This window comes from Dendrobates tinctorius, unplaced genomic scaffold, assembly GCF_039654945.1.
Source record: "Dendrobates tinctorius isolate UK_male_01 unplaced genomic scaffold, ASM3965494v1 ptg000086l, whole genome shotgun sequence".
NCBI classification, from domain to species: Eukaryota; Metazoa; Chordata; class Amphibia; order Anura; family Dendrobatidae; genus Dendrobates; species Dendrobates tinctorius.
The window spans coordinates 30,907,966-30,933,863 of NW_027361754.1; the positions used below are offsets into that span (position 1 = coordinate 30,907,966).

The following is a 25,898-nucleotide window of genomic DNA, read 5'->3' on the forward strand; positions in this document are numbered from 1 at the left end:
GCCCATCTGCCTCAAAGTTCGACGCACTGTGCGTTCAGAGATGCTCTTCTGCCTACCTTGGTTGTAACGGGTGGCAATTTGAGTCACTGTTGCCTTTCTATCAGCTCGAACCAGTATGCCCATTCTCCTCTGACCTCTGGCATCAACAAGGCATTTCCGGCCACAGAACTGCCGCTCACTGGATTTTTTTTCTTTTTCGGACCATTCTCTGTAAACCCTAGAGATGGTTGTGCGTGAAAATCCCAGTAGATCAGCAGTTTCTGAAATACTCAGACCAGCCCTTCTGGCACCAACAATCATGCCACGTTCAAAGGCACTCAAATCACCTTTCTTCCCCATACTGATGCTCGGTTTGAACTGCAGGAGATTGTCTTGACCATGTCTACATGCCTAAATGCACTGAGTTGCCGCCATGTGATTGGCTGATTAGAAATTAAGTCTTAACACACAGTTGGACAGGTGTACCTAATAAAGTGGCCAGTGAGTGTATGTTCCCCATCTTGGTATATATGTTCCCCTTCCTGGTATTTATGTCCGCCATCCTGGTATATATGCCCCTCATCCTGTTAGATATGTGCCCCATCCTGTTATATATATCCCCATCCTGGTACATATGGCCCCATCCTGGTATATATGCCCCCCATCCTGGTATCTATGTCCTCATCCTATTATGTATGTTCCCCATCTTGGCTTATGTGTTCCCATTCCTGGTATTTATGTCCGTCGTCCTGGTATATACGCCCCTCATCCTGTTAGATATGTGCCCCATCCTGGTATATATGTCCCCATCCTGGTATATATGTCCCCCATCCTGTTATATATGTGCCCCATCCTAGTATATATGTCGTCCATCCTGGTATATATGTCCCCATCCTGGTATATATGTCCCCCATACTGTTATATATGTGCTCCATCCTGGGCTCCCTCTTGGTATATATGTCCCCTCTCTGGTATATATGTCCCCCATCCTGTTATATATGTGCCCCGTCCTGGACCCATTCTTGGTATATGAGTCCCCTATTCTGCCTCACATATATATATATATATATATATATAAAACAAAATAAGCATTTTTATGCCCAGCACGCCAACATCAGCCTCTAATTGGTTGGCGGGCATGCATTGGGTTGCAAGTAACCAATTGGTTCTCTGTGCTGCAGTACATTTCAACTGAATGTGTCCTCGGACATACATCTAGCTGGAATAGTCGCTGGTGTTGGTGGGCCACTCTCCCAATTGTTATGTGTATATGTATATATGTATATATCCTCCTGTACCTCTGTTGCTGTAACAAGGTGGCACGGGGTGGTAGTCATGGCTGAGTTTACTAACACACAGTCAGTGAGCACCCCGGCCCCTTGCACATACACAGACAAGTGAAGTCCCGGTCCTGCAGTACAGTCAGTTACCGTCCTCACTCGCTGGGGTTGAGCACACAGGAAAACACCACAGGCACCACAGGTCTGTTCCAACGGGAAAACTTTACTGAAGATTGTGCCCTTTGGAATTCTCGCTCAGTGTGTAATAAACTCTCCTTCATCCATGACTTCTTCCTTTCTGATTCTCTTAACCTTCTGGCTCTTACTGAAACCTGGATCCAGCAGTCAGACACCACCGCTGCTGCTCTTTCATTTGGTGAACTACACTTCTCTCATACCCCAAGATTGGACAACATAGCAGGTGGAGGCATTGGTCTGCTCCTATCACCCAAATGAACCTTTCAGGTTATCCCTCAAGTACCCTCACTTATCTTCCCTTCTTTTGAGGTCCATGCTGTCAGACTCTACATCCCCTTCTCCTGGGCCACCATCAGGACATTACTGCCCTGACTGGCATTTGGGGCCCGGTGGGCAGAGGGGGCCCGCACCGGGCCCCGTCTCATCTGCTCACCGGGCCCTACCGGCAGACAAAGCCAGGCCCTTAGCGGCGCTGCGGCAGTTCAACTCTATTGACGTGCTGGCCCTGGCCCGCACGTCAATAGTTAACAGCTGCCAGCCAATCGGAGGCTGGCAGCTGATGCCAGCCGCAGCGCTCACGTCACGGCGTCTGACATCATTGTCAGTCGCTGGAGAGTGCACGCTTCGGTTGCGTGGAGGGAGCTTCGCCGCAGGAGCGCGGCCAGGTAAGAAGAGCTTGTTTTTGTCTTTTTTTATTCTTATTGAAAGCGGCAATCCGGGGGGCCCGGGGCAGACTGTGAGACATGGGGGCAGAATGGAAATGGGGGCAGAATGTGAGACACGGGGTCAGAATGCGAGACATGGGGGCAGAATGGACATGGGGGCAGAATGTGAGACACGGGGGCAGAATGTGAGACACAAGGGCAGAATGGAAATGGGGGCAGAAAGTGAGACATGGGGGCAGTATGGACATGGGGCAGAATGTGAGACACGGAGGCAGAATGGACATGGGGACAGAATGTAAGACACGAGGACAGACTGTGAGACACGGGGCAGAATGCGAGAGATGGGGCAGAATGGACATGTGGCAGAATAGACATGGGGCAGAATGTGAGAAACGGGGAAGAATGTGAGACACGGGGGGCAGAATGTGAGACATGGGGGCAGAATGCGATACATGGGGGCAGAATGCGAGACATGGGGCAGAATGGACATGGGGCAGAATGTGAGACATGGGGGCAGAATGGACATGGGGCAGAATGTGAGACATGGGGCAGAATGTGAGACATGGGGCAGACTGTGAGACATGGGGCAGAATGTGACAGTGAGACACAGAAGGGGCAGAATGAATACAGGGGCAGAATGTGACAGTAAGACAAAGGAGGGGGCAGAATGTGAGACACAGGAGGGGGCAGGATGCGAGACACGGGGCAGGATGGGAGACACATGGTGCAGGATCATGGGGCAGGATGGATATGATGTAGACAGATGGGGCAGGATCAGGAGTTCATATGGGGGCAGAAAGGATACTCATCAGGGCAGGATCAGAGGAAATATGGCTGGAACCAGGAATGAGACACACGGGGGCCAGGATGGGGATATTATTACCATAGGGGCTAATTAAGGGATATTATTACTGCAGTGATGTATTTATTTTATTTTTTTGAGACTACTGTTTTAAATGGGGGAAGGTCCTGTTACTGTGCAGAGCGACACTATGTCACCTTTTTTTCTTCATCTGGTGTATTGTAGAAGTTGGGAAAAAATAAGTAATGTGTTCTGCAAGTGGAGCTCTAGATAACTATGTTATTTCCTGCAGAGACGAGCCCTGGCTGGAAGACGTGATGGCGGTCTGTGCTGGATGAAAGATGAAAAGTGAATGTTATGATCCCAGTGCAGGTTTTGACCTGCACGTCAGGGGTTAATGTCTTGAGCCCAGTGGAGGTTTTGACCTGCATGCCTAGGGTTAATTGTTGTGGCCTCTCTTTGGTTCAGGGAGAGCTTCTTATAGCCCTGGGAAACTCCAATCCCCGTCAGTTATACTTTTGACTTTGGCTGAGTGTGTTGACCCCTGTGTGCCTGTTCGTTGTCTTCTAGCTTGCTTATATGGTTCTGACCCGGTTCTGTCCCCCCGTTGTGAGTTTGTCTCTTGATTCTGTACTGTATATCTGCTTCTCTGGTTTCTGACTTCTTGGCTACGTTCTGACTATCCGTTCTGTCTTAGCACGACAATACCAAAGGATATCTCGTGCTTTGACTCCGGCCTGATCTGTTTACGTCCCTGTCTATGCCCCTTGGTAACTTTGTCCCGTAGTTACCCTGCTAGGAGTTTTCCTTCAGCTCCTAGCTCTCTGGAGTTTAGGCCACACCCCCAGCAGTCACGTGCTTCAGGTCCTGTTGGTCTAGCACACATCTTCTCTGCTGCTGCCCGCTCCACAGGTATCTTAGAGTACAGTTTGTCTTACTCAGGACACGCGCGCTGGCTCAGTGAGCAAGTACAGTGCGGTGTTCCTGACAGCGAAACTGAAGGACTTCACCTAGAGACGTCACTGGTGAGTCAGTGTGTTACCTGTACACTGACACTATACACTATATACAGATTGCCTTTGTACAATGTCACCAGTGATCACTGTATTACCTGTGCACTGACACTATACACTATATACAGAGTTCCTGTATACAATGTCACCAGTGATCATTGTATTACTTGTACACTGGCACTATATACAGAGGTCCTGTGCATAATGGCACCGGTGAGCACTGTATTACCTGTACACTGGCACTATATACAAAGCTCCTGTGTATAATGTCACTGGTGATCACTGTATTACCTGTACACAGACACTGCATACTAAGTACAGATCTCCTGTGTATAATGGCACTTATGGTGATAGTAGTATGTTTTTTTTTATTAATGATCAGTATTGTAGTATTCAGTCACCATGTGGTGGTAATATGTGTCCTGGGCATAGTGCGGTGGTATTTGTCCCTTGTATGTGGTATTATAGGTCACTATGTGGTGGTAATATCCACCACTTTCCCATGCTACCATATGCCCCATGTGAACTGCATTGTATTTTATATGGTATGCATAGCTTACCTATCTTCTTGTATCCATAATTGTACTCCATCTTGTTATCTTTGCCACACATCTAAGTGGTCTGTATAACCCCTTCTGTTGTGAGTTCATTTTTCGGTCCACCAGTTGTGAGTTCTCCTTCCAGGCTCCCTCTGGTGGTAACTGGAGGTAGTGAGGCTGATTTAATCAGTAGAAATTTGCCACCTGATAATGAGGATGACGATTGGACCTCAGGAATCTCAGACTGGATTTAAGACAGCTGACGCCCTAGTCTGGTGCTGGTGATTCCTTCTGGCTTGTCAGGTCTTTGTTTTCAGCTCTGTTCCAGTCATCTAAAGCTAAGTTTTTCTGCTAGTGTTCACACTTGATTTTGTTGGTCTGCGCTAGATTTCCACTCTTATTTATCTGTATTTGCCAATTTGCTTTTTGTCCCTTATTAGATTGGCCTCTTTTTGCTCTGTCTCAGAATATTTCAGAGTGCTGATGTAGTGGGAGAAGTCTAGTGACTTCAGGGTTAATTTTGCTATCAGAAGTGTTGGACTTTATTTTTGTAGGGTTTTTTGCAGATTGCAGACAGTGTCTTTCCTTTCCTATCCTTTCTAGTTAGTTTGAGCCCCATTGTTTGTTCAGCCTATTTTCCTGCCTGTGTTTATGCTTTCATCTTGTTTCACCGTCAATACATGTGTGGGGGCTGTCTTTCCTTTGGGGTCTGCTCTGGGGCAGTTAGTTTTCCCCTTTTCTTGCTTCAGGCTTATTTAGTCCTCCGGCTGTGACGACGCATCTAGGACCATCATAGGTACGCTCCACGGCTGCTGCTAGTTGTGTGGTTAGGATCAGGGATCTGCAATCTGCATAGTTACCAACCTCTCTGGTTTTCTGTGACTTAGCTTGTTTTGTTTTTTTCTCCTCGGTGACCCATTCATAACACCCTTCCCCCTTTTATGACCTCTGCTTAACTCTGTGCATTTGGCCTGGGCAGTCACACCCCACTTTCACTCACACCTGATTGTCTTTAGCTGCACATATATTCAGCACCATGGGTCTGCTCCAGACGTAGTCGGCTCCATCAACTTCAAAATCCTTATTTCAAAGTACTGATTTCTAAGTACTCTGAATTAGACTAGAATTGGACTGGAATTTGATTGCAAGGTAACAGCCTATAACACCACAACAATGTTTTGCCTTCTTTTTACTATCACCCCCATACTACTCTATTTCTCCCCAACTCCTGCAATCCCCCATCCTAGTAAGGAACTATTCATCTCCCCCTCCATTCTCCCCAGCCACCTAACCTTCTCCTCACAACTGTTCCTCCACATACAATCCTTTTTCTCCAGACACACACGGCCACATCATGTCCTATCCTGCTCCCACCTTCTAATGCTCTGTCTACTACTCCTTATTGCTGGCGACGTATTCCCAAATCCTGGCCCTCCTCAACACATCCCTACACTCACTTCTACCACCCTGCCATGATCATCTACACGTCCTCGCAACCATTATAACCTCATACCCATTCATAGAATCATAGAATCATAGAATCATAGAGTTGGAAGGGACCTCCTGGGCCATCTGGTCCAACCCCCTGCTCAAAGCAGGATTCGCTAAATCATCCCAGTCAGATGTCTGTCCAGCCTCTGTTTGAAGACTTCCATTGAAGGAGAACTCACCAATTCTCGTGGCAGCCTGTTCCACTCATTGATCACTCTAACTGTCAAAAAGTTTTTTTTAATATCTAATCTGTGTCTCCTCCCATTCAGTTTCATCCCATTGCTTCTAGTCTTTCCTTGTGCAAATGAGAATAAAGTTGATCCTTCTACAATGTGACAGCCCTTTAGATATTTGTAGACAGCTATCAAGTCTCCTCTCAGTCTTCTCTTTTGCAAACTAAACATTCCCAAATCCTGCAACCTTTCCTCATAAGACAGGGTTTGCAGACCGGTCACCATTCTGGTCGCTCTTTTCTGAACTTGCTCCAGTTTGTTGATGTCTTTTTTAAAATGTGGTGCCCAAAACTGGACACAATATTCCAGATGAGGTCTGACCAAAGAGGAGTAGAGGGAAATAATGACTTCACGTGATCTAGACTGTATGCTTCTGTTAATACATCCTAGAATTGCATTTGCCTTTTTTGCTGCTGCATCACACTGTTGACTCATATTCAGTCTGTGATCTATTAGTATACCCAAGTCTTTTTCACATGTGCTGTCACTTAGCCCTATTCCTCCCATTCTATATATGCTTTTTTCATTTTTATTGCCCAGATGTAGTACTTTGGATTTCTCGCTGTTAAAAACCATTCTGTTAGTTGCTGCCCACTTCTCCAGTTTATTTAAATCTTTTTGAATCCTCTCTCTCTTCTCAAGTATTAGCTATCCCTCCTAGCTTTGTGTCATCAGCAAATTTAATCAGTTTACCCTCAATTCCTTCATCTAAATCGTTGATAAAGATGTTGAACAATACAGGGCCCAGGACAGAGCCCTGTGGTACCCCACTTGAGACATTCTTCCAACTGGATGTGCAGCCATTTACGACCACTCTTTGGGTCCGATCACTAAGCCAGTTATGAATCCACCTAACAGTTGCCTTGTCCATTCCATACTTAGTCATTTTTTCAATAAGGATTGTATGAGAGACTTTGTCAAATGCTTTGCTGAAGTCAAGATATACTATATCTACAGCATTTCCTTGATCCACCCAATCAGTGATACCATCATAGAAGGAAATTAAGTTAGTCTGACATGACTTATTAGTTACAAACCCATGCTGACTCTGTTTAATCACTTCATTCTTATCCAGGTATTGACATACATGTTGTTTAATAATTTGTTCAAAGATCTTTCCTGGTATAGAAGTCAGACTCACCGGCCTATAGTTGCCTGGGTTCACCTTCTTCCCCTTTTTGAAGATAGGAACAACATTTGCTCTTCTCCAGTCTTCTGGCACTTCTCCTGTTCTCCAAGAATTTTCAAAGATTATGGAGAGGGGTTCAAAAATTTCTTCTGCTATCTCCTTCAGTACTCTGGGGTGTAATTCATCTGGACCTGGAGACTTGAATTCATTTAGGTTAGCTAAGTGTTTCCTCACTATCTTTCTGTTTATAGATATCCTGGATTCTTCTATTCCCTTAATAGGACAGTGAATAACAGTTGATGTTATATTTCCTTTCTGAGAGAAAACAGTTGCAAAATAGGAATTTAAAAGTTCAGCCTTCTCAACATCCTGTCTTACCATTTCATCATTTTCATCCTGTAAAAATCCTATAGCATCTTTGACTTTTCTTTTACTTTTGACATATCCCCAAAATCCTTTATTATTGCTTTTGACATCTCTTGCAAGCCTCAATTCATTTTCAGCTTTAGTTAATCTGATTTGTGCCCTGCAGGTTCTGCAGACAGCATTATATTCTTCTTTAGATAAGCCTCCCTCTTTCCATATTATAAACATTTTTTTCTTCCTTTTTAGCATGTGCTTAAGTTCTGTGTTCATCCATCCTGGTTTCCTTAAATGCTTCCTATTCTTCCCTCTTTTCGGAATTGTTAACAACTGTGCTTTGAGAATTTCATTTTTCAAGATTTCCCATCCTTCCTGGACATTTTTGTCTTTAAGGATATCCAGCCATTGGATCCCTCCAATTCTCTTTCTGAATCCCTTAAAATCTGCCTTTCTGAAATCTAACCTTGACGTCCGAGTCTTCACAGGTCTTCCGCCTCTAGTTATCCAAAATTCTAAAATAGCATGGTCGCTACCTCCTAGGGTCCCAGACACTTTTACCTCCTCAACCATTTCCTCCCTGTTTATAAGGATTAGATCCAAGGTAGCAGTTCCCCTTGTTTTCTCCCTTACCTTTTGGAAGATAAAGTTGTCAGCAAGAGAGGATAAGAATTTCCTTGACCTGTTAGTTTTGCCTGAGAGAGATTCCCAACAAATGTCTGGATAGTTGAAATCTCCCATGACAACTATGTCATACTTTTTGGAGAACTTGGCCATTTGATGCATAAAGAGTTCATCCATATCTTCAGCTTGCACAGGCGGCCTGTAGTAAATGCCTACAATGGTGTCCTTTCCATTGTTCTGTCCTTGTATTCTTACCCAAACAGTTTCCACAGAACTCCCAGTCTCTGAAGCTTCAATCTCTGTGCAGATATACGCGTTTCTAACATACAATGCGACACCCCCTCCTCGTTTATCAAGTCTGTTTCTTGCAAATAAGTTGTATCCTTCTAGTCTTGTATTCCAATCATGTGTATTGTCCCACCAAGTTTCAGTGATTCCAATGACATCATATTTCTTTTCCTGTGTTAGTAGTTCCAATTCTCCTTGTTTGTTGCCCATGCTTTGTGCATTAGTATAGAAACATTTTAGTTTGTGATTGGTTTCTCTTTCTCCAATATTTTTATTAATTAGATTCTTTCGTCTTTGTTCTTCCTTTCCACTTCTAATAGCAGAGTTCTCAATAGCATTTGTCAGGTGTATGGCTTTTTCTGGTCTTTTGCTTCCCTTCCCATGTTGTTCTAGTTTAAAGCTCTCCTTACAAGTGTAGCAAGGCGACTTCCAAATACATGCTTTCCAGTCTTCGTAAGGTGCACCCCATCTCTAGCAAGTAGTCCATCGTATAAGTAGTTCACTCCGTGATCCAGAAATCCAAATCGTTGCTGACGGCACCATCGACATAGCCAGTTGTTCACCTGCAGAATCTTATTCCACCTCCTTGTTCCATGGCCATCCACTGGGAGGATGGAAGAGAAGACCACCTGCGCTCCCAGTTCTTTCACTTTCTTGCCTAAGTCTTCAAAGTCTCTGCAGATGGTTTCCAGGTCGTTTCTTGCGGTGTCATTTGTCCCCACATGTAGTAGCAGGAATGGGTAGTCATCTGTAGGTCTGAAGAGTCCTGATATCCTGTCAGACACATCTTTAATTTTTGCACCTGGAAGACAGCACATTTCTCTTGAAGTTATATCCGGTCTGCAGATAGCGGCCTCTGTTCCTCTCAACAGGGAATCCCCCATGACCACCACTCTCCGTTTCTTCTTCACAACATTTTTCTTTTTCCATCCAGGAGGACTCTGAAGACGTACAAGGTTGCTGTTTGTTGGCAAAGTCTTATCCTGATGTATTTCTTCATCGTTTACCTGCGTGAGAGCCTGGTACTGGTTTCTGAGCAGTATGGGTGCTGACTGCCTCCTGATCCTCCTGCTTCTCTGGGTCACATGTCGCCATTCCTCTGTTTCTTCAGGTGCACTTCGAATTTCTTCTCTTTCTGTAACATGAAGAGATAATTCTGGTCTGTCCAAGAACTCTTCACCTTCCTTAATGATCTTCAACGTAGCTAACCTCTCTTCGAGATTTTGCAACTTTTCCTCCAACAGGGACACAAGCTTGCATTTGTGGCATGTGAAGTTTGGCTTTTCCACTGGTAAATCTGTGAACATGTAGCAAGAAATGCAGCTCACCAAATGGCTCCTGGCCTCTTCCATCTTGAGATTTCTTAAAAATCAACCGCTTTACCTGGAGCCCTATGGAACGCACGCTCTGTCTTTAACAAGCTATCATTTATCCATGACCTCTTTATCACCAACAAACTCTCCTTCCTCGCCATCACTGAAACCTGGCTCACTCCCTCTGACACAGCCTCTCCAGCTGCGCTTTCCTATGGTGGATTCCATCTCTCTCTCACACCCTTCGCCCCAGTAACAAACGTGGTGGAGGAGTTCGCTTGCTCCTGTCTGATACCTGCTCCTTTACCCCAATTCCTCTGCCACCCTCTGCTACTCTTCCCTCGTTCGAGGTGCACTCCGTCCGCATCTATTCCCCCTTCAACCTCCAACTGGCTGTCATCTTCCGCCCCCCCAGAACTAGCCATCTCCACCTTTCTCGACCAATTCACCACCTGGCTACTCCATTTCCTTTCTGCTGACATCCCCACCATCATCATGGGCGACTTCAACATCTCCATTGACACTTCCACCCCAGCTGCCTCTAAACTTCTATCGCTCACGGCTTCCCTCGGCCTCACTCAATGGTCCTCTGCGGCCACTCACAAAGATGGTCACACACTGGACCTTATCTTCACTCGTCTCTGTTCCCTCACTAATCTCAATAACTCCCCCCTCCCCCTGTCTGACCACAACCTACTGACATTCTCTTCCCTCTCCTCTCCTACTGCACAACCCCCGCTCCATAAACTCGCTCACCCTTGCAGGAATCTCAAACACCTCAATTTACAATGACTCTCTGAGTCCTTTCTCCCTCTTACAGACATAGCTTCCCTTCAAGACACAGATGCTGCTGCCACTTTTATAACACTACAATAACAGCAACACTTGATTCGGCTGCCCCCCTCATGCAGAGCAAAACCCTGGCTGAACAGCCTGACCAAAGAACTGAGACGGGTTTCCAGGGCCACTGAGCGGAGATGGAAGAGAACCCATTCTACTGAGCACTTCAATATATACAAGCAGTCCCTTGTCAGCTTTAAGTCCACGCCGCAAAACAAACTTACTTTGCATCTCTCATATCCTCCCTGTCACACAACCCTAAACAGCTCTTCAACACTTTTAATTCTCTACTCCGTCCCACAACACCTCTTCCCCTCCTCTCATTTCTGCTGAAGACTTTGCCTCCTTCTTTAAGCAGAAGATCGACACGATCAGACAAAACTTTGGCCCGCAGCCCCCAATGCGCCTCTTAGCCACTCAGCCCTTTTCTGCAAAAGCCAGCTTCTCCACCATGACAGAAGATCAGCTCTCCACCCTTCTGTCAAGATCACACCTCACCACTTGTGCCCTCGACCCACTCCCGTCTCACCTCATCCCTAACTTAGCCACAGTCCTCATCCCATCTCTAACACACCTTTTCAACCTTTCACTTACAAATGGTGTCTTTCCCTCATCCTTCAAACATGCCTCAATCACACCCATCCTCAAAAAGCCCTCCCTTGACCAATCCTCTGTAACTATCACCCGATATCTATTCTCCCTTACGCCTCAAAACTACTGGAACAGCATGTATAACTTGAACTGTCCTCCCACCTCTCCTCCTGTTCCCTCTTTGACCGGTTACAATCTGGCTTCCGACCGCATCACTCAACTGAAACTGCCCTAACTAAAGTCACTAACGACTTACTAACCGCCAAGAGCAAGCGACACTACTCTGTCCTCTTCCTGGATCTGTCCTCTGCCTTCGACACTGTAGACCATTCCCTCCTGCTACAGACTCTCTCATCTCTTGGCATCACAGACCTGGCCCTATCCTGGATCTCATCATACCTAACAGACCGAACATTTAGTGTCTCCCTCTCACACACCACCTCCTCACCTCGCCCCCTGTTTGTCGGTGTTCCCCAAGGCTCTGTCCTAGGACCCCTACTATTCTCCATCTATACCTTCGGCTTGGGACAGCTCATAGAATCCCACGGTTTGCAGTATCACCTCTATGCCGATGACACGCAGATCTACCTATCTGGACCCGACCTCGCCTCCTTACTGACTGAAATCTCACTATGTCTGTCTGCTATCTCAGCCTTCTTCTCTGCTCGCTTTCTCAAACTGAACATGGACAAAACAGAATTCATCATATTTCCCCCATCTCACTCTACCCCTCCACCAGACCTATCCATCAATGTCAACGGCTGCTCTCTTTCCCCAGTCCCGCACGCTCGGTGCCTTGGGGTGATCCTCGACTCTGCGCTCTCTTTCAAACCACATATGCAAGCCCTCGCCTCCTCCTGCCACCTCAAACTCAAAAATATTTCCCAGATCCGCTCATTTCTCAACCACGAAACCATAAAAACACTAGTGCATGCTCTTATCTCCTGCCTCAACTACTGCAACCTCATACTCTCTGCCCCTCCCCTCTAGCACTCTGGCTCCGCTCCAGTCCATCCTACACTCTGCTGCCCGACTAATCCACCTGTCTCCCTGCTATTCTCCAGCCTCCCCCCTATGCCAGGCCCTTCACTGGCTTCCTATTGCCAAGAGGCTACAATTCAAAACCCTAACCATGACATACAAAGCCATCCACAACCTGTCTCCTCCATACATCTATGACATGGTCTCTAGGTACCTACCCGCACGCAACCTTCGATCATCTCAAGATCTCCTTCTCTACTCCCTGCCATCTCTTCTTTCCACAACTGCATACAAGACTTCTCCTGTGCTTCCCCCATACTCTGGAACTCCCTGCCGCAACACATCAGACTCTCACCATCAACGGAAACCTTCAAGAAGAACCTGAAGACCCACCTGTTCCGACAAGCCTACAGCCTGCAATGATCCTCGGTCTACTGAACCACGGCAAGACCTGCTCTACCCTCTCCTACTGTATCCTCACCCATCCCTGTTGGCTGAGGGTCCCCTCTCCTTATGTACTTGTGTGTCCCTTGTCTTAGACATGTTTATTATACTTGTCTATATTTCCCCTTTTCACATGTAAAGTGCCATAGAATAAATGGCGCTATATAAATGCATAATAATAAAAATAATAATAATAATAATATGTGGTCTGGACCTGGTGCAGTGGTATTTGTCCCTTTGGATGTGATATTATTGGTCATTTTAAAAATAAATAAAAAATATACCTAAATTGTATTGGAAATTTTAACAAATGTTTAATAGGTTAGAGTAGAGTAGGGCCTGGCCAAAAGAGTCTACCTTGTCGTGGTGACAGATTTAAAAAAATCTTTTGGCCAAAACAAGAGCTGCTGGCTATGTGTGTGATCTTGAGATGGGAACTGTTGATGTGTGATTGTTGAGAAGTAGAGCTTTTCCAAGAGAGAGCAGTGGGACTGTGGACAGTTCGAGGGGTGGAGGGCAGGGCTGGGAGTGGAGCCTGGGCGGAGTCTCAAGGGGGCCCTGAAAATTTTTCCAGTATGGGGCCCCGAAATTATTAGTGGCAGCCCTGCCCTTCTCCATGCAAGTGGCGGTTGTGTATCGTCCTCCGGGTCCCTCCCATCAGTTTCTGGATCACTTTACCACCTGGCTTCCACACTATCTCTCCTGTGACATCCCCACCCTCATCATGAGAGACTTCAACATTCCCATTGCTTTTCACCCTCTCTCCATCTGCTTCTCTCCTTTTATCTCTAACCTCCTCTTTCGGCCTCTCGCAGCATACTAAGTTCCCCACGCATGAAGACGGAAGCTCCCTCGACTTGGTCTTCTCCCGGCTTTGCTCAGTGGATGATTTCACAAACTCCCCATTCCCGCTCTCTGGCTTCAACCTTCTATCATTCTCTATCAAGAACTGCCATCCCGCCCAGGTCACCCCCACTTTCCACACTTCTAGAGACATACAGGCCATTAACATCCAGAAACTTATGAAGAACTTGCAGTCATCATTGGCCCCTATCTCCTCACTCTCATGTCCTGATTCTGCACTGAAGCATTACAATGAAACACTTCAAAGTGCCCTGGATGAAACAGCAAATCCTATACATAGAACAACTAGGCACAGACAGCGACAACCCTGGCACACGCTGCATACATGCTTCCTACAGCGGTGCCAAACGTCTGTGGAGAAAATCCAATCTACCCGAAGAATTCATCCATTATAAGTTTATGCTTAAAACATACAACACTGCCCTTCACCTCTCAAAACAAACCTATTTAAACACCCTCATCACCTCACTATCCAATAACCCGAAACGTCTCTTTGACAATTTTCATTCCCTACTCAACTCAAGAGTGCAGGCCCCCACCACGGATCTTCACTCTGACAATCTGGCTAAATATTTCAAAGAAAAAATTGACCATATCCGACAGGAAATTATCTCCCAATCACCTCATACCATGCACTGTCCTCTCTCCCCCACTGCATCTACAGTAGCTCACTCTCTGATTTTGAACCAGTAACAGAAGAAGAAGTAATCAGGCTCCTTGCATCTTCTCGCCCTACCACTTGCACCAGTGACCCCATTCCAACACATATCCTCCAGTCCCTTTCCCCTGCTGTCACCACTCACCTAACAAAAATATTTAACTTCTCTCTCTCTTCCGGTATGTTTCCTTCCTCATTTAAGCATGCCATCATACAGCCATTACTTAAAAAACCATCCCTCGACCAAAACTGTGCTGCTAACTATAGACCTGTCTCTAATCTTCCCTTCATCTCTAAAGTCCTGGAACGCCTGGTTCACGCCCGACTTATCCGCTATCTCTCAGATAACTCTCTTCTTGACCCTCTACAATCCGCTTTCCGCTCTCTACACTCTACTGAAACTGTCCTTACTAAAGTCTCTAATGATCTTCTAACAGCTAAATCTATTGGTTACTACTCCATGCTAATTCTCTTGGATCTCTCCGCAGCATTTGACATTGTGGATCATCAGCTCCTCCTCACTATGCTCGGCTCCATTGGCCTCAAGAACATCATTCTCTCCTGGTTCTCCTATCTCTCTGACTGCTCCTTTACTGTATCTTTTGCTGGCTCCTCCTCCTCTCACCTTACTGTTGAGATTCCTCAAGGATCGGTTCTAGGCCCCCTCCTCTTCTCTTTGTATACTGCCCCTATTGGTCAAACAATAACAATTTGGGTTCCAGTACCATCTCAATGCTGATGACAAACAATTATACACTTCTTCTCCTGATATCACGCCTGCCATTTTGGAAAACACCAGTGATTGTCTTACCACTGTTTCTAACATCATGTCTTCCTTCTATCTGAAACTTAACCTGTCAAGAACTGAACTCCTCGTGTTTCCTCCTTCTACTAACCTACCTATGCCCGACATTGGCATTTCCATGTGTGGTTCCACCATTACTCCCCAGCAACATGCCCACTGTCTTTGGGCCATACTTGATTCCGAGGTTTCATTCACCCCCCACATCCGATCACTTTCTCGCTCTTGTTATCTGCACCTCAAAAACATTTCTAGAATTCGACCCTTTCTTACTTTCGACTCTGCAAAAACTCTAACTGTTTCTCTTATTCATTCTCGTCTGGACTATTGTAACTCTCCACTAATCGGTCTCCCTCTTACCAAACTCTCCCCTCTCCAATCTGTCCTGTATGCTGCAGCTAGGATCATATTCCTCACCAATCGTTATACCGATGCCTCTACCTTGTGCCAGTCCTTACACTGGTTACCCATCCACTCCAGAATTCAGTATAAACTTATAACCCTCACCCACAAAGCACTCTATGGCTCAGCACCACCCTACATCTCCTCCCTCATTTCAGCCTACCACCCTACCAGTGCCCTCCGTTCTGCTAATGACCTGAGGTTAACATCCTCATTAATCAGAACCTCCCACTCCCGTCTCCAAGACTTTTCACATGCTGCGCCAATTCTTTGGAATGCACTACCCAGGTTAATACGATTAATCCCCAATCCCCACAGTTTTAAGCGTGCCGTAAAAACGAATTTGTTCAGACTGGCCTGTCGCCTCAACACATTAACCTAAATATCCATGTGTGGCTCATTTAAATTTTTTTACCATAACCAGGTTCTTCGCATCATATTCTCACATGCTTTATGCATTTAATAGCCCTCTGTGTCTGTACTGTTACATATTTAGACTGTTAACTGGTTCATGCAGCAACAGGAACACCCGATTCTTACACTATGGCTGGTCTGAACAATAAAAGCAATTGTTACCATCCACCTTTCATGTCTCCCCTTTTTCCTTATAGATTGTAAGCTTGCAAACAGGGCCCTCATTCCTCTTGGTATCTGTTTTGTTCTAAGTGTTATAATGTCTATTGTCTGTAGAAGTCCCCTCTATAATGTAAAGTGCTGTGGAATATGTTGGCACTATAGAAATAAAATTATTATTATTATTATTAAGATAATATACGGTAATGCTTCCTGCTCTGTCCCTGCAACTTCATGAGCCTTTCCAGCAGCACTAGCTCCCATCCAAGTCTGGAAGCCACAAAGGTCCTTCTGGGGACGGTCCCACAATGCTAGGACCCAGTCACCCTACCTGGCAGTCCTTGGCAGCTTGTATTCCCCCGACTGGGGTACCCTCTGCTCCGGGCTGTTAAGAGCGTCCTGCCCTGGGCAACCCTGCCTGGGTTCTGTGCAGAAACAGGAAATTCCTGCCCTGTCAGCCTGCTGGGCTGGCCCCCTTAGTAACCCCTTCTATCCCTGAGCTAACTTTTTAAAATGACATAGAGTATATAATGCAGTACACATTACACTGTACAATGATTAAACAGTAATAAACATAGGGTGCCCCATGGAACACACGTGCATAATGTTCAGGAAAGAGGAGGTTCGCAAGGGTCTCCGTCACCTCCTTACATTGCTATGGAAGGCACAAGGGTCCAGACACACTTCAAAAATAAAATATGTAGCGAGCATAATAGTGAACAATGTGTATTTTTGTAAAACAGCCGACATATAAAGCATGTAGTCCAATGGATGGAGAATAATCCACACATGTATATACAGTAATTAGTTTACAACAGAGTTCATTTTACAATCATGCTTACTTCTGACGTATCAACAGATAATCCGAGGACGGTCCCGAGGACAGATCATCATGGATGCCAATTTTACTTCCCAGCATGCCTACACTGATGAATTTATCCCCAAAGATTACTTACAGACGTCCTATGCGGCAGGAGGAGTCCTTTTAGGCGAATTTACAGATTTTGTTTTACAAAATCTGCATGAAACGTTCACAACAAGTAAGTCTTTTTTTTTACATGGTGACATAGTTTGAAGACAGACATAGGTCCACCAAGTTCAATCTTTTTCGATCAATGATACATTATTTGGCAGTAGATTGATAACTCTCAATACCATTAGTTATGAGTTAAACATCCAACCCTCTTATAAAGGAAACCTGTCATCAGATTCATGATGCTTGCTGTTTGTATAATTGCATCCAAGTATATTTTTCTCTGAAACGCTACTGCATTTCAGAGAAAATATACTTTAAAATCTCTCCAGGGACTATAGCCAGAGATTAAACTAGTCCGGCTCTTCCCCTTACCGGCTCTTCCGAGTGCTGTTATAGATGATTGATAGGTCTGTCCCATAGCAAGATTGGCGCTGAGAAGAACCGGTCAGGTGCAGAGCCAGACTAGTGTGATCTCCATTTATAGTCCACGACATGATCTATAAAGTATATTTTCTCTATAACACATGAGAGCTTTGGAGAAAAATATATGTGTTCATCCAGGCTCTGATACGTCCTTCCAGTGTTCTGGACCACATGAATCAGATAACAGGTTCCCTTTCATGATGTAATATTATTTTCCATTACTACCTCTTGTGGTAGGGCACTGTAGGGTTGCTGGGCCGGACTGGGGGGTGTTCCCTCTGTATACCGCGCAGTAACGTACAGACACAAGATGGAGGCAGGTTTCACGTGCAACAGGTCCAAGTTTATTCTCCGCCGTCCGACTGACGGCCCTCGCAATATACCGCAATCCCTTTTCTCGGCCCTCCGTTTCCAGGCCCCATTACACACACATCGTACTTTTCTCCAGAGACGTAATTATCCGCACGGTCCCCTTTTTCAACTCCACGGCACTCCTGACAGCTCAGTCACTGTGGCCGCCTTAGGCCTGTACACCAACAGCAATTTTACTGGTCGGTTGTCGTCTTTAATTCGGTGTGCTTGCCCCCCGGGGCCTCGTCTGTCTTACGGTTCTTCGTGTAAAGACCACCCCCCTAACATCCTTTCTCCTCAGTCCCCTGGTTAGGTTTTCCTCACAGTGCACCAACTGTCATAGTCTTCCTGTCACTTGAGCTCCCCCTGGGGAATGGAATCTTCTGGAACCCTCCTGTCAAATTTATAGCTTTCCCGGTTCCCTGTAACTCCGCCCCCATGACCAACGGTTTCTTAGCCCTAAGCTGATGTCAAGTCCTATGCTCACACTCCTCCCTGCCCTCTAATGTCAATTCCAGGTACTGCATGTCACCTACACTTTCCTAGCTGTTTCCCTTCTGTCATAACTGACATCCTGCCTGACAAGTGCAAACCCCTTTGAAACCTGACCAGTCAGTCCGTCCGTCAGGTCACCTTCCCCACACTCCCCCTTCCTTTGTCTATTGTCAGCCTCGACAATTGTCGTCCCTGCCTTAGTCGTTCTGAAGCTTCTACTACCATCTGTTGTCAGACCAGTTGTTGGGCCAAACCCGCTATCCACGGGGGCCAAACCAAACCAGGAGCACCATGCTCCGAGCGGCCTACTGCCACTCGCCAGCACGCACGACACATGACAACGTCCTTCGAAACTGGCTAGGTACACGCAGATTCTCTCCCTCCAGTGTGTACCTTCCCCTACTCTCCCCTTCTGTCACTCGCCACAATATGGTACGCTGTTGTGAGTTCATTTTCCGGTCCACCAGTTGTGAGTTCTCCTTCCAGGCTCCCTCTGGTGGTAACTGGAGGTAGTGAGGCTGATTTAATCAGTAGACATCTGCCACCTGATAATGAGGATGACGATTGGACCTCAGGAATCTCAGACTGGATTTAAGACAGCTGACGCCCTAGTCTGGTGCTGGTGATTCCTTCTGACTTGTCAGGTGTTTGTTTTCAGCTCTGTTCCAGTCATCTAAAGCTAAGTTTTTCTGCTAATGTTCACACTTGATTTTGTTGGTCTATTCAGTTTTTTGTGTGGTCAGCCAGCCCCGGCTGGGGCTGCGCTAAATTTCCACTCTTATTTATCTTTATTTGCCAATTTGCTTTTTGTCCCTTATTAGATTGGCCTCTTTTTGCTCTGTCTCAGAATATTTCAGAGTGCTGATATAGTGGGAGAAGTCTAGTGACTTCAGGGTTAATTTTGCTATCAGAAGTGTTGGACTTTATTTTTGTAGGGTTTTTTGCAGATTGCCGACAGTGTCTTTCCTTTCCTATCCTTTCTAGTTAGCTTGGGCCCCATCATTTGCTCAGCCTATTTTCCTGCCTGTGTTTGTGCTTTCATCTTGTTTCACCGTCAATACATGTGTGGGGGCTGTCTTTCCTTTGGGGTCTGCTCTGGGGCAGTTAGTTTTCCCCTTTTCTTGCTTCAGGCTTATTTAGTCCTCCGGCTGTGACGAAGTGTCTAGGCCCATCGTAGGTACGCTCCACGGCTGCTGCTAGTTGTGTGGTTAGGATCAGGGATCTGCAATCTGCATAGTTACCAACCTCTCTGGTTTTCTGTGACTTAGCTTGTTTTGTTTTTTTTCTCCTTGGTGACCCATTCATAACAGTACGCCATGATCGAGGCCTTACACCTACCAGATCATTACCAGCGCCCGACTTCTTCTTTCTGGGGTGTCTGTGGTGTCAGGGACCTGACCTAGGACTCCCGTCCGGTTCAAATCTTCCATTTCTTTGTCTTTCTTTTGGTTACCCGTCATGGTCGGCGTCTCGGTCTCCCAGACCCTCTCAACTCATAGACCCCTTCAGTCTCACATTTCCTTCAGTCACACAGACCCTCTCTTACCCGGACCTGTTACATTTTACTTTTGCATATTATACAACAAACAACTTTATAGTAGCACAAGTACCCCATTTTCTTATATATATATATATATATATATATATATATATATATATTTTACTATTGCTTTAAAACCATTACACACAGAAACAATAAAACATAGCAGATCTTCTCCCCGTTCCTTTAACATTGACACTCCCCTCTCTTTTTTTTTTTCGCATCCCTGCCATGTCAGGCAAACTAACTTCAACATTATAAAAGAAAACATTTTCTGTAACCTGGACGGAAAACTGTACTCGTGGTCTGCACGAAATTCCAACTGTCCAGACCATCTCCCTATGGCCGGTAGCAAGGGGCCCCACCGCCGTGGAGCTTCTGGGATGCAGGGAGTGTCTCTAGAGTTCTTTCTACGGGGGCTCGTGATCTTCGGGTTCAGTAATCACAGCTACCGCGTAGTAGCCGCGGGGACAGTACTCTTTGTAGTACGACACCAAGTCCCCCTAGTATAGAGCCCGGCCGTGGCGAATAGAGGCAACATTGATATAAACTTTCTGGCCGGTAGCAAGATCACGTATGAACCCATACCCCTTGGGTATATTCGTGTGCACGAGCCGTCCCAAAGATCGAGTAGCCGCCATACCAGCCTCTCCCTTCGCGTGGAGCTGGTTCCACACTTCCTGCTCCCTGGCCTTCTTTTTTTTTATCACTTCTGCGACCCAAACGGAGGGTCCAGTGTAAGCCCGGGAGTCCTGTGGGCGGCACTTAGCTGGGGGTGAAACCAGGGCAGAGGCTGATGTCAGCGGCCTAGCAGCCGCTGGGGCCGGGTGGCGGATAGGGGCTGTCAGGTTTACCGCAGATTGGGCCACAGGGCCTGACAAATAGGCCGCAGCCATTTCCAAAGCCGGCATGACCGCGGCCGCAGGGTGGACTGCATCCGGAGATTCAGCCGGAGCCGGCATAACCGGAGTAACGGCCGGTTTCGGGGAGGATGTCGCCACTTGCAGGGGGAACGCAACAGTGTTTTCTGAAGGCAGGCTCCGCACCGGCGACACCAGGCGTCGCGTCACCGGCCGGAGTGGCTCGGGGCTGGGAGTGGAGGCCCCACTCAGCTCTGCATAGACAGTGGGGTTTTCCTGGGCCAGACTTTCGGGATCACAGGAGGCCGCGTGCTGCAGCTGAGTGGTGAGGGCCGCTTGCAGAGCCGCTGGCAGAGCCGGGGGAACTCTCATCTCCCCCAGGCGCTGCGGTCTCCGTCACATCTTTCCGCGGCTGCTCCCGCAGTCTCCGCTCTTCACTCCACCATCCGGTGGGGCTGGCCTCCAGGCTCAGAGGTTCTGCGGAGGGGCTCTCTGCTGGTATCTTTGGCGGCTGCTCCTGTGGGATCCGCCATGGCTCCCCTCCTCCACCCGAGATCGAACTGGCTACTCGTGACTCCGAGGTATGGATCTTCTGGCGAAGCTCGACCTCCCGCCACCATCGCCACTCCAGACGGCCGATGCCTCGACAACCACAGCGTTGCATCCCGTCCGGTGGGCAGCAATCGAATGGCACCAAACAGCCGCAGCCCATTGTGGCGCCCCTGAGGCTCAGTCTCCACAGAGGTACTGCACCTTCTCCTAAGGTGTGGTGCCCCACTGTCTGGGTAAGTTGGGAGCTCATTTCCACACTCCAACACTCGCACACCACACAACAGGGTAGTTCTGCACAACCACATTGCGGCTCAGTGCTTAGAGAGTAGCAGAGCACCTCTGGTGGTTCCCTGCTTGGAACACTGGATGTGTTGGGAGGTGGGTGGAGTTTAGATCCATATAAAAGGTTGGGAAGGTTTAGAATTACAGGTTCAGTCTGACAGAAGGTCGGCGGAGGAGGAAGTCACTCAGTGAGGAGTGAGGATCCCTGGAAGAAGGGATGGAGGAAGAGTGCTGCAGCTGCCTCAGTGACCTGAGCCAGCTGGCACGGGAAAGTAAGGAAGGTGGAGAGACGTAGAACTGTAACCTAAGCATCCATAGGAAGGAGAGTCAAGTACGGAACGAAGGAGTAGAGAACAGAGAGGAGACGTGGGTTGGAAGAGGAACCCTGCCAATAGGTTCTCAGCGCAAGGCCGGGGCCCGGTCCCCGAGGTTGTATGGACACTTATGGTTCTGCAGCAGACACCGGTGGAGTAGTTGGCTGTAAATGCATTACTCCCATCTAAGGCTTGAGGCACAACAGCAACACAGATAGAGAGCCGGGAGTGAGGCGTCCCCGGAGCAGGCTACAGCTGTCTGCCATGCAAGTAAAGTTCTAGGAACATCTCTTAGAAGGCATTCCAGGGTTACTAAGTACTGGAGTGCTTCACACCACAAGGCGCATTGGAGGAGTTGTTCAGGAAGGTACATGTTGGCGGAGTGTTGGAGAGGAGAGCCCTGACTTGCCCGGGAGGTTGATTGAGTCTTTACCCTGGAGGACACGGCACGGAGGCAGGCACCAGTGTGTACCACAAACTGTGAGTAAAGCTTTGAAACTGCAAGCTCTGGTGTCCTCCATTGATTTGTGCGCTAACACCTTCAGCATCGCTACATCTGGGTACCAGCTTCCATACCATCCTGTGCCTCTCCTCATCCATAGCACCTACACTGCCCTGGGACTACAGCTCCGCCTGTGGGGAGCTACACCATCTTTGCTGCACCACACCATCAGTCCCAGCAGATCCGCATGCAGCGTTGGCTTAACACCTCCCTTGCCGAACACCACAGGTGGCGTCACAAACTATTCCATTAACCACCAAAGCCACCATTGATTTGGGGGCGCCCAGGGCCACGGACTGGGTCACCGCCGCTGTGACACATCCCCCTGACACCGGCCCAGTACCGAGTACCCCACGGCCCTGGGAGGGCGACCCACAATCTTTTCCTCCGTGCCACTCCCTCTGCTGGGTGGGGCGATGGCAGGCCTTTCCACCCACTTGCCAGGGTCCAGTATGTGGGAGCGTCGGCCTCCGTGTATATATCGCTGTCCCCAGGGGTACGTAGGAGGAGGTCCCAGTCCATCCAGAACGACTGCAAACACCCGGACCTCTCCTCTGCGCTGAAGCAGCACCGCCATCTTGCTCCAAACCTGGTACCTCCCCGGATCCTCTGCTGGCAACGCAGATACGCCACAGCGCTCCCAATTTGTAATCCACAGGTTGGTAATTTGTAATCCACAGGTGTTTATAATCCAAACAATGCAGTCCAAGTCCGTTTCCATTCCTCAGAGACAGGCCTGCCACAGAAGATATTGTATTAGCGGCGTTGATTCTGCCGACTACGCCAAGTGTAGGGTTGCTGGGCCGGACTGGGGGGTGTATACCGCGCAGTGACGTACAGACACAAGATAGAGGCAGGTTTCAGATGCAACAGGTCCAAGTTTATTCTCCACTGTCCGACTGACGGCCCTCGCAATACACCGCAATCCCTTTTCTCGGCCCTCCGTTTCCAGGCCCCGTTACACACACACCGTACTTTTCTCCAGTGACGTAATTATACGCACGGTCCCCTTTTTCAACTCCACGACACTCTTGACAACTCTGTCACTGTGGCCGCCTTAGGCCTGTACACCAACAGCAATTTTACTGGTCGGTTGTCGTCTTTAATTCGGTGTGCTTGCCCCCCCGGGGCCTCGTCTGTCTTGCGGTTCTTCATGTCAGGACCACCCCCCTAACTTCCTTTCTCCTCAGTCCCCTGGTTAGGTTTTCCTCACAGTGCACCAACTGTCATAGTCTTCCTGTCACTTGAGCTCCCCCTGGGGACTGGAATCTTCTGGAACCCTCCTGTCAAATTTATAGCTTTCCCGTTTCCCTGTAACTCCTCCCCCCATGACCAACGGTTTCTTAGCCCTAAGCTGATGTCAAGTCCTATGCTCACACTCCTCCCTGCCCTCTAATGTCAATTCCAGGTCCACGTCATCTACACTTTCATAGCTGTTTTCCCTTCTGTCATAACAGACATCCTGCCTGACAAGTGCAAACCCCTTTGAAACCTGACCAGTCAGTCCGCCCGTCAGGTCACCTTCCCCACAGCACTCCACTACTCTAACTGTAAAGAACCCTTTCCTATATAAATGTCTAACACATCTTTTTTCCACAAGTACGAAAGTCTACTGGGTCTTCGTAAAGTTCTTGTAAAAATAAGTCAGTTGCCTGGTCTTTGTAATGACCACCATGGTCAATCGTTCATCCTGTCGAATTCATAGTCTAGTAAAACACTAATAAATTAAAATTTGTATTTGTTTCATCAACCCAAAAATGACCCCCCAAGTTATAAATTTACAACTTGGTACTCTGGTATATTTCTTTTGTCCAAGCCACCTCATAATGGCCACTAGGACACTTACAGTAGAGGATATCCTTCTATAAAGGGATTTGCTCTCTTGAGAAAATTACGGTAAATCAATACGATGTGTCCAATAGATGCAACAACCACTTCTGGAACCAGAACTTGTCTCCTCGGACTCGCTGTAACATGTAGGGTCAATGGAGCCATGACATGGGCTTCAAGGATGGAAGAGGTGGTAGTGCATGTGCAGCTCTCTCCTTTCATTTATTTGGGAGCTACGAAGACTGGTCAGGAGTCAGAGCACTTACCTCTCATTGACTTCCTCTAGGTGTCCAGAGAAGTATCCCATCAGAACTAGCCTCACTTATGAAGATCTTACAAATTGCTCCCACATGCTCCCATGATTACCTAGTTTTTTCAGCGGAGAATCCGAGTGGCTTCCATTCCAAAGACTAGCCCAGTTGCCCGAGTAAATCTCCACAAATGTCTTCTAAGGTCCATTGTCACACTTAAGGTAGGGACAGGACTGTAGTCGTGACCCGAATTACTGCTATATTCATGTCCAATCCTTCCCCTACAGAAAAATGTACTGTTCTCTTCTGCATACCTGCATCTCCAGAATCAGCTTTCTCTGGGCACCCTCTTCCAGGCGACCCCGAGCAATGGAAACACAGTACAAGTCAACGTTAACACTTTCTTTACTGAGTATTTCACACGTTACATCCACAGTTGGTACATTGTGACATTTGCTTTTTTCCTCATCTTTCCCTTTCTGGCTGTTACTTCTGTGCAGTACACGCCCGGATCAAACTGTCCTAGACTGCTCCCCAGTTCCTTCCCGGCCTAACCTTGCCATGGTGACAATTCCTTCTGCCTGTTTAGCCCCAGACTCAAAATCATCAGTCACCCGGTTTGGTTGCCTCTGGTAAAGCATCTGGCCTGCCTGTACCGAACTCGTCGAAGTCTCAGCTTCCTTCACTTCATCTGTCCAGCCGACTCCTGCCCTAAAAGCATCGGCCCAGGTGACAAGTCGCCACATCCTTCCTTTTCTGTACTGGCCCACTGCTGTGACACACAGTGGCCATGGGTAACGAGGGCAGCAGCGCTTGAACGTTGCGTGGCTGCCAAGCTGTCCGGGCCTATAGCCCATGGGGACACTAGGGCACTCTGTTCCCATCTGACCTAAATTCCTATGAGGTCCCCGCTTACTACCCGGCAATCCCTCCTACACTTAACCCCCATGAACGTCCTATCAGCTATACCTATAGAGCCCTCTAGTATGCCCCCATCTAGTGGCTCGCAACAAAACTACACTTTTACCCAAGACTATGTCAAATATATACTAAAGTGCCCTCCTCTAATGTCCCCAAGAGGATGCACTAACTTACCCTAACTGTACATACACAACAATGAATATAATACAAGAAACCTCGGCACACAAAAAATGTTTCCAATGATCAAAGATCAAAATTTATTGTATATCATAATTTCTTGTAATGATAGACCAAAAATTATTTAAGTGACAAGTGATCCACAGAATAAAATTCTCTCCTGTTCTCCTGTTAAACAGGAGAGAATTTTATTCTGTGGATCACTTGTCACTTAAATAATTTTTGGTCTATCGTTACAAGAAATTATGATATACGATACATTTTGATCTTTGATCATTGGAAAAATGTTTTGTGTGCCGAGGTTTCTTGCATTATATTCATTGTTGGATTTTACCTCTGAGCACCAGATAATAAA

At 47.2% G+C, this 25,898-nt stretch overlaps 1 protein-coding gene across 1 annotated transcript in view; it reads left to right on the top strand.

Annotated features, from left to right (window-relative positions):
- Positions 1-2,404: 2,404 nt before the first annotated feature.
- LOC141098100 (nicotinamide N-methyltransferase-like) overlaps positions 2,405-25,898 on the top strand; it is a 29,944-nt gene continuing 6,450 nt past the window's right edge. The window contains exons 1-2 of the mRNA XM_073585670.1: positions 2,405-2,437; positions 16,929-17,109. Coding sequence (XP_073441771.1) covers positions 2,405-2,437; positions 16,929-17,109 — 214 coding nt within the window. The remainder of the gene's footprint in view (positions 2,438-16,928; positions 17,110-25,898) is intronic.